At 39.5% G+C, this 14819-nt stretch overlaps 1 protein-coding gene across 3 annotated transcripts in view; it reads left to right on the top strand.

Annotated features, from left to right (window-relative positions):
• LOC119502743 (CUB and sushi domain-containing protein 3-like) overlaps window positions 1-14819 on the top strand; it is a 407722-nt gene that overhangs the window by 241840 nt on the left and 151063 nt on the right. For all 3 annotated transcript variants that reach the window (XM_037793920.1, XM_037793919.1, XM_037793918.1), the window contains exons 7-9: window positions 6849-6926; window positions 11910-11997; window positions 12136-12260. In XM_037793920.1, the coding sequence (XP_037649848.1) occupies window positions 6849-6926; window positions 11910-11997; window positions 12136-12260 (291 nt within the window). The remainder of the gene's footprint in view (window positions 1-6848; window positions 6927-11909; window positions 11998-12135; window positions 12261-14819) is intronic.

Genomic DNA, 14819 nt, shown 5'->3' with positions numbered 1-14819 from the left:
GCAGGCACACAGATGCTTGAAGTCTGTTTACATACTGGAAACCTTTCATTTTTATCATTGAAAGATAAGATAAAGACACAGAAGTCCTTCTAGATCAGGGGTCCACTGGCTTCCTTTCCTCTGTAATTTACAATTGTTTACTCATTCTTTGGGGCTCTGTGTTCAGTTCTTTCTCTGCCGATTCCGTCTGAATATAACAGGGAAATACAATCTTCAGTATGGATTGGGTTTAGCAAATACTGAGAGTTACATTGATTTGATATTCTGTCAACACTCTTTTCCCCGCATGGCACTCTGCTCTAATGCCCAACCCTACACCCTCAACACCTGCCTGTGGATGTGCGGACTGTGTCGCTGTGTGTGCCTGTATGTGTGTCAGTGTGCTTAGAGTATACATACAGTGTGTATATATATATATATACATATATATATATATACAGTATGTGTCCTTGGACATATGTGTGTCTATTTGTGTTCCTGTCCACATACATAATGTGTGCTAATGTATCTGTATGTGTGAACTCACTCTCGCCACTGCTGGCGAGTCTCCTGCTCTCTATACACTTCTATGCATTTCCAAGTGGGTGTTTCTGTATGTATTTGCGTCTACTTTAAGATGATGAATCTATCAATATGTGTGCTTCTCTGTATATGCAATGAGTATGTGCAGCTGTGTGTGTTTGCTTGCATCTAAGTGCACGTGCGTGTGCCAGTTTGTCTTGTGTCTATGCGTGTGTCAGGTGTGAGCAATCTGTTTCCTTCCCTGCGGCACAACCTACCAATCACATCCCTCCATCATCTCTCCTCGTTACGTATTCATGAGTTTCTGTGTCTGCAGGGCGGTGATTGGCTCTTAATGAACAACTGACGGCATTATCAGTCAGCCAATGCTATGGCAACAAAATAAGTCAGTCAGTACAAAAGAAACACCAGTCAACCACTGGTACGGGGACATTATTCAACTGGAGCAGCGAGACAGTATACCCCTCAGGGAGGCTGACATATTGGATATTGTCGACTGCATGGTACCTTTGATATGACTCTCGCAATGCCTCAAACCTGCTCGTGATCAAGTGCACACATCTTGGAATGCTCTGAATAATTACAGCCAAGAAAACAACAGTGCATTTAACACGTGGAATATACTATTTAGTTTTTCATGTAAATAAATCCCCAAGTCCTTTTCCTTGTCAGCTTTAGCTTAAGAACCATTAGTCAAACTAAATACAGATGCACTGTAGGCCTCAGGGGGGTTCATATGAGCTCATAAATCTATGAACTACCCCTTTATCATCTTTTATGTTATTTTGGAGCTTACATTTTGCCAGTACTGGCTTTCTCCTTTTTTTTCTGCTGTTGCTATATCAAAAAGAGCAGTGAATGTGCTTGGTTGAATTAATGCAACCAGTTTGCATAGACACAATCTGGTGATATGATATGATTGCCGGTCTGTATCTCATCAGATGTGGAGGATTTCTACAGCACTGACAAGTGTTCCCACCCACTGATTGCACTCACTAATTTCATACTGTATATTAAAACTGTGATTAACCCAATGTAGGCCGAGGTATGTATTTAGCATCGTAGCCTACACACAGTTACTCATATTTCTATCACAACCTTCTGACTAGTTCAAATAGCATTTGAGCCAGCTAGTCCAGCTAGAGTCTTTTATATATACATATTAAACTGTGACAGAAAATGCACCATTAAAGGTGCTAAAATCAATATATTCAGAGCATTAATACAGCAGCAATCAACTATTTGCTATTTAAAGATGTGGTGGAGTAATGGCATCCTGAGCAGAGAATGAAGTCCCTCTGTGTGTGTTGTAATCCGAGCTTCTGGTTTTATTTTTTTTTATTTTTTCAGAAGTTATTCAGTAGATTTCACGTCACTTAAATAAATAGTTTGTTATTTTAGGACATGCCATTCTCATATCTCTCTGTTAAAGGTGAAGCTGCAGCCAGCAGCTGGTTAGCTTAGCTTAGCATAGAGACTGGAAACAGGAGGAAGCAACTAGCTCTGTCCTTTTGCTGGACTTCCGTCTCATCTAACTCTCTCTACCAGACGTCAAACTATTGCTTTTAAAGTCTCTACTTCTCATAAGCATTAGCTGGTAGTTCAACACCTCTTACAGGAAGTGCGTGGACTGTTTCATTTGACTGATTAGTAGTTGTCAACTACATCAAATCTGTACCATCTCTTTGACTTAAACAGCCAGTCTAAGCTACTCCCAAACCTTACTTTAGCCTGGACCTTTCCAGACCAATCACAGTTAATAGTTTAACCCCCCTTTAGCAGTATATAAACAGTTAATAAATGGTTTATAACACTATAATGTAGTTGCACCCAAGTATAAGGACATGTTAGGTGTTGTTTTAGGAGCTGTTTAGATGCTGAAGAGGGGGAGTTGCTCATATCCGCCTGTTTACCATGGGAATGTGACTGTTCAATTTTGGAAATAAGACAGATACGTCTGTGTTTGGAGCCGAGTTTCTAAACCCTTCCATGATATTTTAGTCCTCTGGATCACCTTACCATAGACGGCAGTAAATATTTGCTTTCCCATGTGGGTACACTAAAACTCCAGCGAGGGGGCATCTAGCCCAAAAGCTGGTGAGTTCAATCAAAGTGCGTGATGCCTGTCTGCTCGCATCACCTCCTTAGAGAGAATATCTCACTGCTCAACACTAGCACTCTTAAGAAATGTGAAATCCAGATGGCATTGTGGTTAACAGGCAAGTATGACTAAAATAAGTGAGTCACTGAGCTTTATCCTGCCTTGGGTAACAGAGTAGGTGTATTTTTTGGTAATACATTTTGAAAGAGAATATATTTAGTTTTGGTTTGAAAGTACAGTATTAAGCCTACATCAGACTCAAGGAGATGCTTTTTGTGAAAAACATATGGATCAGTGTGTATTTTATCAAAGTGTTTAATGTCTGTTCTCTTTCTGTTAAACCTTAGTTCAGTTTCTTATTTTTTCCGTCGCTAGTTAAATATAGTTTTGTTAAATATGGAGTATTTTACTTCATAAATATGGTTTACTTAAATGCATCTGCCCTTCCATCTGTTGTTTGCAGTAGAGCTGCTGCTTGTAGGCTAGAATATTAACATGTGCATATTTAACTTTGATGCATATTCACACAGGACAGGTTTTATGATGCATATTAACGGGGGCTTGATACAGTGAACGAATTTGCACAGGCAAAAACAAATCTGACTTTTAACAATTTTTTGGCCCAGATTCCCCGATTTGGCTGCCTAAGAGGGGAGAAATACATTTCAAACCTGATTATAAGACTTTGATCTAGATCAGAGCTTCCCCTTGTTGTCAAAAATAACAAGTCTGTTGATGAATGTTCTTAATTTCTGACACTTGGGACATTTTCAAATACGAGTTTAATCTGAAGGCAGCCATACAATTACATAATGAATTGTTTGTCACCACTTTATGTTGTGCTTTACTATTTGTTTTTCATGTGTACAAATAAAAACTATACCACCCAATGTTAGAGGGACTAAAAAATGTTTTCTTTATCCATCCAAAATTGTTGTCATGTGAGCAATGCAGTGGAACGGGAAATATATTCACTCCACTTTTGTCTTTGTTTATTGTGAAGTATATTTTTTAAATACAGCTGTAGTTGTTCCAAATTGTTTGTGAAACGACCTGAAAACATTAGAATAAGCCGGGGACGTATGAATCTCTGCTATTATATATTATAAATGAAATGCAGTGAAAGGCACTTCTTATGTGAGAGGAAGTATCAGGTATCAAGCGAGCTCCCCCTCATTTTGAATAACTATGACACCAGTGTCAGGAATAATACATTTTATTCTTTGTGTAGGTGGATTGCTGTGAAGTTAGTTAAAGTGTTTTTGCATTTGGTTTATTTGTGTGCTGCGCTTCGAGGCAGACGTAAACTGCTGTGATACATGAGTTGCTTGGAGCGAACTCATTAATGGAGAATTTATGACAGACTTTTTTTTAAAGGTGTAAGGGAAATTCATGTGTTCATGATTAGTTTAACTTATTTATGAAGAATTGCATTGTCATTCGTCTTCTTGAAAGAGAGTATACGTTTAGTGAAGACGTCATCACAAATGTGGACATCATTATACTCCCTCAAAATACATCAAGGCCCAAAGCTAATGTGCTTTCAAACCAAACTCTATTAAGTTTTGAAATAAATCACCGTGTTCTTGTGATCCGCAGGTATCACAGTAGACCTTTTAAAGCACAGAATCTTGTGAGTTTTTATTTACAGCGATGAAAGGACATGAATTCTCATCCCCTCACCTCACACAAAGGGACATTCAGAGCTGAACCGCAATAAAAAGCGAGATAAATCGCACCACAAAGTTGAGCTTTTATTTTGACTTACACTGCCTACGGTTAGATGAAAACCTGTATATTACGATGTGTTGTTTGTTGTCAAGTGTGTTACATGAGGTATTTTTGTCATATGAGAAAAAGTGATAATGTCTAGGGGTTGTTTAATTAACGAGGGATCACTTGCAGTTAATTTATGAAAGAAGATGATGTGTTAGCACTTTTAAAAGGCTGTCTAATGTAAGCAAATGTAAGTGTAATGTGCAATCACTGTCACAATTTAGTACACGTTTGTCAACAGCATTTGTGATACACGTTCATGTTCAACAGGCACGACTTAAAGGAATACTTCACCGACCAAAATGACAACTTCTGTATCAATTACTCACCTCGTGTTACCTTAAATTCTTGAAGGAAAGTTATTTTTTTCTCGAATCCCTCCTCGGCGAATGAAGAATCAAAAGACGAAGAACAGTCTTGATGAATCGAAGTAAATGGGGACTGCGTTTAACAACATAAAAACTATATCCAAACATCCGTTTACACACTCTCACACAACTTGTGCAGTATAATCCAAGTCTCATTTATCCAGTCGTATGCTCACCACTTCCCAAACACATGAATCTTCGCTAAAACCTTAGTATTTCAAACACTTCCGCGTAAACAGTCTCACGCTTACGCCTGCCTGTTTTAGCGAAAATACATGTGTTTGGGAAGTAGTGAGCATACGACTGGATAAATGAGACTTGGATTACACTGCACGAGTTGTACGAGAGTTTGTAAACGTATGTTTTGATATAGTTTTTCTGTCGTTAAACGCTGTCCCCATTTACTTCAATTCATCAAGACTTTTCTCTGTTTTTTGATTCTCCGTTCACCGTGGAGGCATGCGAGAAAATCAAAGTTTTCTTCAAGAATTCTAAGTAACACAGGGTTAGTAATTGATATACAAATGATCATTTTTGGGGTGAACTATTCCTTTAAACTATCAACTATGCAATACTACAGTATATGCACTGTATGTCAAACATGTAGTGCTTAAACATGCAGTGATAATGTGTTATTGTGTTATCAATTAGCTCCACACAATGACACACAGTACAGCACGTCTCTAATGCCATAGCAACAGAGTATATTCGAACAAATTAAATGACCCTGCCTAGCAAATGTGTCTATAGAATAGTCCTTAGACTAACATCTATTTTACAAGATTAATTAAGTACCTAACACATTTTTCATTCAAATTGAGTATTATAGGGTGGGGGTCTCTCGCACCTTGTCAAATTATCATGCTGGTAGGTTAACACAATAATACACGAATGGAGCTAATGTTCAGCCACTTTCCATTAGATTAATCGTTAGCACATTTATAGATTTGGTATAATGTCAACATGGTAAGTAGAGTACCACTAATATGCGCATGTATGTCGCAACATTAGGATAATTGTTGGCATAAAATACATATGATATCATTTAAGCATGTCAAATATAATGTAACTGATGCATGTGCACATATGGAGCCTCTGTATAACATTAGGATAATTGTAGCGCATTAACTCGTCTGCCATTTGTCACCACTCAATGGATTAGTCAGGTCATTATGACAACAGCGTGTGTCAGCCACTCTATCAGACATTCATTAAACTGATTTGTCACTGTTCTTTGTCATGGAGGACAAGATATATTTGTGTTTATGATTTCATTATTTATGTCGGTAATGTATTCATTTATTTTGACAGGGGTAGAGCAGAAAAAAATCTAATCTGGAGGGAGTCAAATTGAGATTACCCCAGGGTGTTTTGTTTTTGTTATTATTGCACGGTTTCAAATACAGCTCTCGCCCACTCACTTTGTCTTCCATAGTGTTTCTCTCAACCATACATGCTGAGCTTCAGTAACATTCAGGCACAACCCTGCTAACCCTGTAATGAAATGATGTCCCCCATGTAAGAAAACAGAGCTCCTGCTGACAAGAACCCCTCCGTCAGTTCGCCTCCTCTTGTCTTTGATTCACGCTGATTAAAGGAACCATTTATTTTCTAACGTACCATTATCTGAATGCTTTGATTACAGAGCTGCATCATTGTCATTTTGATTAAAGCTGCAATTTTCCTTTACCAGCTTTTGTTTAGAATATGATGGGGCTTCCAGCAAAAACACCTCGACATCTAAATATATGTGTTTGAGTGGCAGCGAGAGAGAAATGTTAAGCTTTTCATGAACAAAAACCCAGAATGGTGCTATTGTTGAGATCCTACTTTCTTTCCTCTGTCTGCTTCTGTCTTTCTCTTCTGGCCCCTCTCACTATCTGTTTTCCACCATTTTAAGATATACTTTGCCTTTGTAACTTTCTTTTCTCTTCTCTCTCTCAGCATTGTGAGGGAGAAGAATCTGCCTTTTATTTCATTTTTTTTTAAATTCCTTCGCGAGGTCTCATTTTTTTTTCCACTTTATCCAATCTGTTGTCTGATTTATTCTTCTCTTTTCTGTATTCTGTTCTCCTCCGCAGTGAAGCGATCAGTAGATTTTAAATCGCGGGGCGTTAAATTGTTCCCTGGCAAAGACTCCAGCAACAAGTTTTCAATATGTGAGTTCACATCTTAATGTCACTATGGCTAATGAACTAACGTGTGGTGGCTTGGTTTGGCCTGAACTGGTTTTGTTTTTTTAGGTTTTGCCTTTTTTTTTTAATAAATTTTGTCTCTTAAAAGGGCTGTCAGTTTCAACACTTTGTGCCTCTCTTTATTGACGATGTTACTTTGTATACATCAAACACAAACTGTGATAAAATCTGTTAAAATTAGACATTTTTGTTGATACAGAAATGTGTTGAATATGCCACAGCCTTTATAAGAGAGCATGCTTTTGCGTTCTGCTTGACTGCTGTGTGTTTTTGTTGTTTGATGTTTTGTGTATGTATTTATGTCATGGTGTCTTGGTTTATGGATGCTTCTTCATGGCTTGCTTTGATATATTTAATCACGGCTTGTTCTGATAAGCTGGTTTGTTTTGGATTGCTTTGGGCTTGTTCAGGGGATGTGAATCAGCTGTTGTAATATTGTTTACCGCCCCCTCCTGCCTCTTCTCCTTTATTTCCTCATCCCTCTCTTCTCTTTCCTCTTCTGATCACACACCTAAACTATATTTGTGTAGACCTTTTATAGACAAGTCATATGAGGGCATCAAAAGCAATTATTGAATTCATAACAACATCCCTCTGCCGTAGAGGCCAATGGTAAAATTATAAAAGAGGAACTAATATTTCTCTCCAATTATTCACGTCTACATGTGAGTATAACCCCTCACAGATAGCGGCAAATTAAAGCACAATTGTGGATTTATTATTCCAATATTTATACACAATACTTAAAATCCACGGATCCACCCTTAATAAGTATTCCCCATTAGTTTACTGCTCTTCTTTTGGAACTACCACAATTTCCTCCAGCTTTGTGAAGTTGTAAGATTGGAAACTAACTCTTTAATAAGACAGCCTGAAGAAAAATGATCAAGGTTAAGGGTGCTAATGGTTCATAAGTCATTTGACGCACCGTAATGCAAAAGTGGTCACATGAGTATTACTCCATTTCGTTCAAAGCCTTTTCGACACTCTGACATTGAGAGAACATGTACAAAAAGCAAGAAAAATCTCCATGATCAGTCCTTTTTTTTCTTTTTTACCAAAGTCCCACTTATTAAGCTGTCAGTACGCACATAAACCTCACATATTTTAGAGTTATCTTACATCCATTTCCCTCTTTATTTCTTTCTCACTTCTTTATGTCTTTGTTATACGTCTTCTACTCTGTCCTTGTCTATATTACACACACATGTACATGCACATACCCTCACACATTATACTCATAATGATGATGATATGTATGTATGTTAATGTTACCAATCTAGTTTAATCACAAGCAACACAGTAAACACATCAATTAAACAGACATTTGCACACCCAGAGGTTCACACTGTACATAAATATTGAACATGCACATATTTGCACATACGTGTCGATGCAAGGACATACGCTCATACATGCTAAAACACAAAAAGTAGACCTTGCTCGTCCATGTCCGTAATTGGTTTGCATGCTTTGCTAATGATGTTTTTTTTAGCAACATTTGTGATTTATTTGCTTGTTTTTCCTCATTTCCTCGTCCACTTTGTGTTTATGTGTGAATAAATACTGTATGAGCTGAGCTAAGCACAGCACAGAGACACGGCACATCCCAGATTCATCAGGTTTGCTGACAGGTTGGGGAGTCATGGTTGAGGTTTGATTCTACAGCTGTGAATTTGTATGTTAATTAGTCTGGCTCCGATTGGTTCAGATGTTAATTTGCTCTGCTCTGACTGGTTTAACTCTCCAGTGAAGCACAAAACCTGTGTGCGCCTATGTACATATTTATGTTTCTCTACATGGGTTTTTGTGTATGTGCATGTATGCAAATGTGTGTAAGTATGTGACTTTTGTTTTTTTGTGTGTGTGTGTGTGTGCGCACAGTACTGATACTGTAACCAGTCCCTCTGTTATGGTGTTAATAGTCCAGATGGTCAAATTAGCCGCTCCAACAAAGCAACAAACTATCCACTCTACACACACACACACCAACCACCTGCTGGGTTTGTTGATCGGACTAAACATGTACATGCATGTTAGTGGAATAGCCCGAACAGGCTGGAGGGAAATAGAAATGGGCAGTGTTATCACTCGGCCTGTGTTCGTTACACCTAATTGAGATCTCTGGCATCAGCATTTTTGTTTAAGATAAGATACATTTTGACTTGTTATGCAACTAGTTCCAGAACAATACATGAAAAAATACTAAAGAACTACTAAAACAGCAAACTTAGGGCATACTTTTTAGCTTTTATTTCAAAATGGTAAATAACTTAAGGCCATTTACACACCTGGGGCACTTTTATTTGTGCGATTAATTTACAGGTCAATATCTTTTTTTCAAAACTGATGTTTTTGTCATGAATACTTTCACACACAACACGAATATTACACGGCAAAAAAGCAACAAGGTCAATTTCCTGAGCTTTCGCACCGCGAATAAAAGCATCAACCAATCACGTTGTGCGGAACGGGTTAAGTTGTGTTTATGAAACAACAACTCAGAGGCTCCGTAGTCTAAAACAGGACGGTAAACTTGCAGATGTATAAGAAGACCTGGATATGGTGCTGCTGCTCTTCCATCCAAATTTGTTCCATTGGCCACTGCAGCAGTATTGCAGCAAAAAATCCCTCCGCGGCCCTTCTCTTGATCCTCCTTGAAACTCCTTGATCTTAGAAAAGGGATTTAAACATCTGCGAGGTCATCATAATTTAAAGTTTATGGGCCGAGCAGGAGCTTACGGGAGTGGCCAGCGGGAGAAACACTACTGCACATACTCAGTGGGCCGCATACCCCGGAAGTAAACCCGCAAGTAGAAAACTTCTTAGCCTTAGGCACGAGACGAGCAATTCTCATTGGAATGAATAGGCACTATCTCGGGGCTCGGTATCTAGTTCTTATTATAAATCCATGGGTAAACTATATTACTCCTTTCAACCTTGACAAAGGCATCATAGACCAGAGCCACTCCTTCTGTTCTTACCTTTCACAATAAAAGCCCTAGACATATGATATTTAAAGGCAAGTATTTAGCATTTTCGTGTCGTTTATTCATCTTGCCCCCCGATGTGCATTATTTTTTATTATCCACCCCGAAAAAAACAGTGGAAATTGAGATTCAAATAGCAGATACCATTTGCAGCCTAATGCTCAGTAGTTTAAACATTATTATTATATTATAAAAACATTATGTATTATTTTCTTCCCATTTTCCTTTTTGCTTTGTGTTAGTGAAGTATTTTTTGAGCTGTGTTCTCTGCTAAAAGACCTTGTTCAGATGAGGTGAACAGTGGCTTATTACAGCAGCATAAATAGCGTTTAGACATAAAAGCTAGGTGAGGATGAGTTTAAACTTATCGAGTGAAGATTTGCAGAAAACAAAAATAATGAGACAAAGAGGATATCGTCCCTCTCCATCCAAATAACTTAAAATGAATTATATTCTTCCACAATCAAACATAATTGGATCATACTAATGAAATAAGTGATCAACAGAATACTGCCACATTTTCATCTAATTGCTGCTTTAGAAATGAGCTGAATATTATACTACACCAAAGTGCATGATTAGTGTTGTTTCCCTGTCTTTTGAATATCAGTCCGTGCATTTGAATATCAAAATGCGCCACGGGGGTGTTTTGTTTGCTGTATAGTTGAAGTAAATAAGCACTCAAGACAGTTTTTCCCTCTAGTAATATTCCACTGACACCAGGCATTAGGAAAGGATGAACGAAAAAAAGGCATACAAATCCTCAGAGTGGCCTAATTTCACATTCATTTGTGTGAATGAACGATGAGGAGAACTCAGGGATTATTCAAATAATTTTACTCTTCGCCGTGATCTCATTAAGAAATGTGAGAGATCCCGTCACGCAGGGCCTTAAATGGAGTAAAAATAGGTCATCAATGGACTCCAGCTCATTAAGATGCTGTATTACAACTACTTATTTTGTTGTGAGCTACTAGAAACAGCTCTTTGGCACATGAAGGTTCCTTCTCAGACAAAACTAGTTTTAATTTAAAATGTGTTTTGAATTGGAAAAGTTTTAAAATGGAAAGCTTTTGAATTGGAAAACAGTTGTTTGCGTTTGGCATTCTTTCACTTACCTGACAGCTATGCTAAGACACACAACCTTTTTCTCTCTTTGCTCATCCACACACACACACACTGTCCGTTGCTCAAAGTTAACCCAGCAGCTATGTTTCTTGAACGTTTTAAAACTTTCAAACGCTCAAGAGAAATAATAGACTCTGAATGGTTGAGTTTTATGGAAATACAAATTCCATACTGTAGTGTCTTTAAAGGAAAGCCAATGAAATATAGCTGTGGGGTTATTTGTATGGAAAAGGAGGCAGGGGAGACCGAGTGACAGGAAAAGATTAAGAACCCAAACAAGCAAGCAAAAAAAAAAAGGTAGTAAAACAAAGACAGGGGAAATAAATAAATAAAAGCTACATACATACTGTCAACAGCAGTATTGTAATTAGAGGAAGAGACAAGAGTAGAGATGAATCGCATGTGTGTTGTGATGTCGCAGTCTCAAAGTATTTGTACAGTTCCGTCTTGTCTGTGTGATGTTTGGAGTGTCACTGTCAAGATTAGCTCTTGTGTTTCTGCGAGAATTAAGATCGTATCGGGAGTGCCGTGTCGACCCTGTCTGTCTGCCTACCTAGCCGTCTAACCCGTCTGTCTCTCTATCTCCTGGTCTGTCTGACGATTTTCTCCTTCCACCTGTTTCCTGCCTGCCTGTAAAGTGAATTAGTGTCGAGGCAGGCAGGCTTCCAAAACCGAAACTAAAAGTGGATTGCCGGAAATTTCCTGCGGCCGTCTTGTCTTGTGCTGATTGCTACCAAATGACAGACGAGTCACTTTACTGTAAGTCTTGTCTGTGCCTCATTCTGACCTGTCTGTCCCTGGCTCTCCGCCTGTCTGTGTCTCTGTGTAGTAAATGAAGGTGGTGTGAAACAGGCATCTAACTCCTGCCCTGACCCGGGAGAGCCAGAGAATGGAAAACGCCACGGCAGCGATTTCAGGTACAAAAATTGTCTGTATTCAGACATAGATGCACATAAAGTAAATAGAGTATATGCATTTACAAAAAAACTGCTTGTCCATATATATTTCTGTTTGTCTGACTCTGTGTCTCCCCCTCTATGTGTGATTGTATGTAGCATTGAAGGTGTGGTGCAGTTCAGTTGCGGAGAAGACTACGTTCTTCAGGGCAGTAAAAAAATCAGCTGCCAGAGAGTGGCTGAAGTCTTCGCAGCCTGGAGTGACCACAGACCCGTCTGTAAAGGTAAGAAACGGCTCTCAACATGCGTCTAAAGTGTACAAATTACTGACACCACAGTAACAGATAAAGAAGGATGAAAATGGCAGTAAGCACACATGCGAAGGTAAGAAAACACTCCCCATGTGCACTGACCCAAACTGTTGCCTGCGTGTTGGCCTGGCCTCTCCTCAGGATGGCTTTGTAGTGCTGAGTTCATAGTGGAAAGAATCCCAATTCAGTTTCAAGCCTCTGGCTATGAAATTATGAAACAAAACACTTCATAATCCAATGTTTGCCGTGTAGCGCCTCACCAACATGCTGCAGTTGTATACTTTCATCACGGGAGTTATGATAGTGATTGTTCAGGACCCGAAATTACCCCCTCTATCATAAACACAATATACTGTGGATAAACACCACTATAAACAAGCTCCAGGTCTGGTCATTACTGCTCAATATACCTCACATATTGGAATTTTGCAACACAGTTTTAAAGGTGACTGCTCATACATACAGTACAGCGACAACAGTGACTACCTATTTTAACGTTTAATGGGGACACGTGCGTTTGTCATCTTTTCTCTAAGTGCTCTTATTATAATTAACATGCTTCAGCACCGGTTCCGGTTTCACATCTGCCGCTGTTTTACACTTGCAACACACACCCACTCCCATATGCACACGGGCGCATGCACAGAGGGAGCGAGACAGAAAGAGAGAGAGAGAGAGAGAGAGAGAAAGAGAGAGAGAGAGAGAGAGAGAGGGCGTCTGTCATGTTAAATGCCAAAGTCGTTTGTCATGTCTCCCTTCACTAGGCTTCAGACTGTGGCTGGAGACACATACTTTAACATAAAAACCAATATTCACTGTGTGTGTGTGTGTGTGTGTGCGTGGGTGTGTGTGTGTGTGTGTGTGTGTGAAAGAGAGAGAGAGAGAGAGAGAGAGAGAGAGAGAGAGAGAGCTTCAACACCTAACTAATAATCACTGAGATATGGAACTGCAAGGGAGAAAAAAGTAGGGACGGAGGAAGTGAGGGCGGGGAAACAGAAGGAGAGGAAGGAGGCAAGGAACAGCTGAAAAATGTCACACCTACTCTTTCTGCTTAAATTATAACCCCTCTGTGAAAGTAAAACTCACTATATCCATCACAAGGCATTAGCATAGCCTGCTAAACTTTTGTGCATCGGATATGAGATTAAATCTATTGAAACATAACTCCCACATGTAGATAGAAATGTTAAATTGAACCATTTGCAGCTTCCCCATTTTAATCTTACTGTATAGGATGAAACACTGAATGCAGCAGACCTGAATGATGATTTTGTGATGTGAATGTTATTACCTCCGCCAAGGCCGCACGTCAAGGGATCGGTACTCTGTATCGGCCGATACCCAAAGCCCAGGTATCGGAATTGGGACTGAAAAAGTCAGATCGGTGTATCCCTAGTTGTTGCTTAGTAGAGAAACTTTCTCTCTATCGGCCCACTACAGTGGGAGGTCAAAGTACAAGGTCAGCTATAGAGTAGCGCCCTGGGAGTTGGTAGGGAGACAATATGTTGCTAAGGGACACCTGAGCAGGGCAACCATAGGCCGTGCACTCTTGCCCCTCTGGTTAAAGGACACTGTCTTAACACAAGCCTTGACAGCTACCCTGGGTCTCTCTTGTGAACCAGACACACAGGAGGACTGACCTTCATTAAGCTTTTTTGTTAGAATGACAGCGCAGATCGTTGTACGCCGGCAGGATATAACCTGGCCAAAGCAGTTAGGATATGTCTGGCTCACTTGGGCTCTGATTGGTCCCTGCCAATCAACCCTATTACCAAGCTCATTATCAGAGATATTATAATGCTGATACCCTTTGATTGGCTCTTTAAGATTGTTAATGGCTCTTAGGGATTCATCATCACTAAATACTTTATAATGAGCAATTAAATATAGCTGCTGGCATTAAGCCAATCAAGTCTCACATTTACCTGCATGTGATGATGGGCTAAGCCTCCCAAAAGGGACAAAAGTCACTGATGTTGTCCCCTGAAGCGGTTAAAAAGAATGACCTCTATCACTGGGAAACAGAGGGATCAGTCCTCAGTCAGCGGGGATCTTTGTGGGAAAGATTTGCGAGCAGGGTGAGACACCTTCAGCGAGCTACTGTAGCTTCTCAGTAGCAGGCGTGCATTGTTAAAAGCTCTGTTGAATCTAAAACACAGTCGCTGGTATTCCCAGCACGAGCAACTGTTCAGTGAGCAACTTTTTTTTGACAAAGCCATGACAAAGTGCACAATCCTGCTCCATGGTTGTTGCTAAGTAACTAGTGACTCTGCTAGTTGATCTTTGTTATTTTTAGCATCTCACAATGGAGGGCACTGTTACTCCAGCATGGTCCCCTAATGCCCTAATATAAGCTGCATAAGTCAGTTTATGCTACCCTGTGCTAAAAGGCAAACAGTAGGAACAACTATTCATGTTCACAGGATATGACAATTGTAGGTGCATACTAGAACATGTTTACTTGCTTTAATGTTCTGAAAACGCTTTATTTTTCTCATATGGGCTGTGCTGCAGCAACCGTCTGTCTGAAAC

The sequence above is a fragment of the Sebastes umbrosus genome, chromosome 15, assembly GCF_015220745.1.
Source record: "Sebastes umbrosus isolate fSebUmb1 chromosome 15, fSebUmb1.pri, whole genome shotgun sequence".
Classification (NCBI taxonomy): domain Eukaryota; kingdom Metazoa; phylum Chordata; class Actinopteri; order Perciformes; family Sebastidae; genus Sebastes; species Sebastes umbrosus.
The sequence above is the reverse complement of the archived record's forward strand: the minus strand, read 5'-3'. Positions and strand labels throughout refer to the sequence as shown.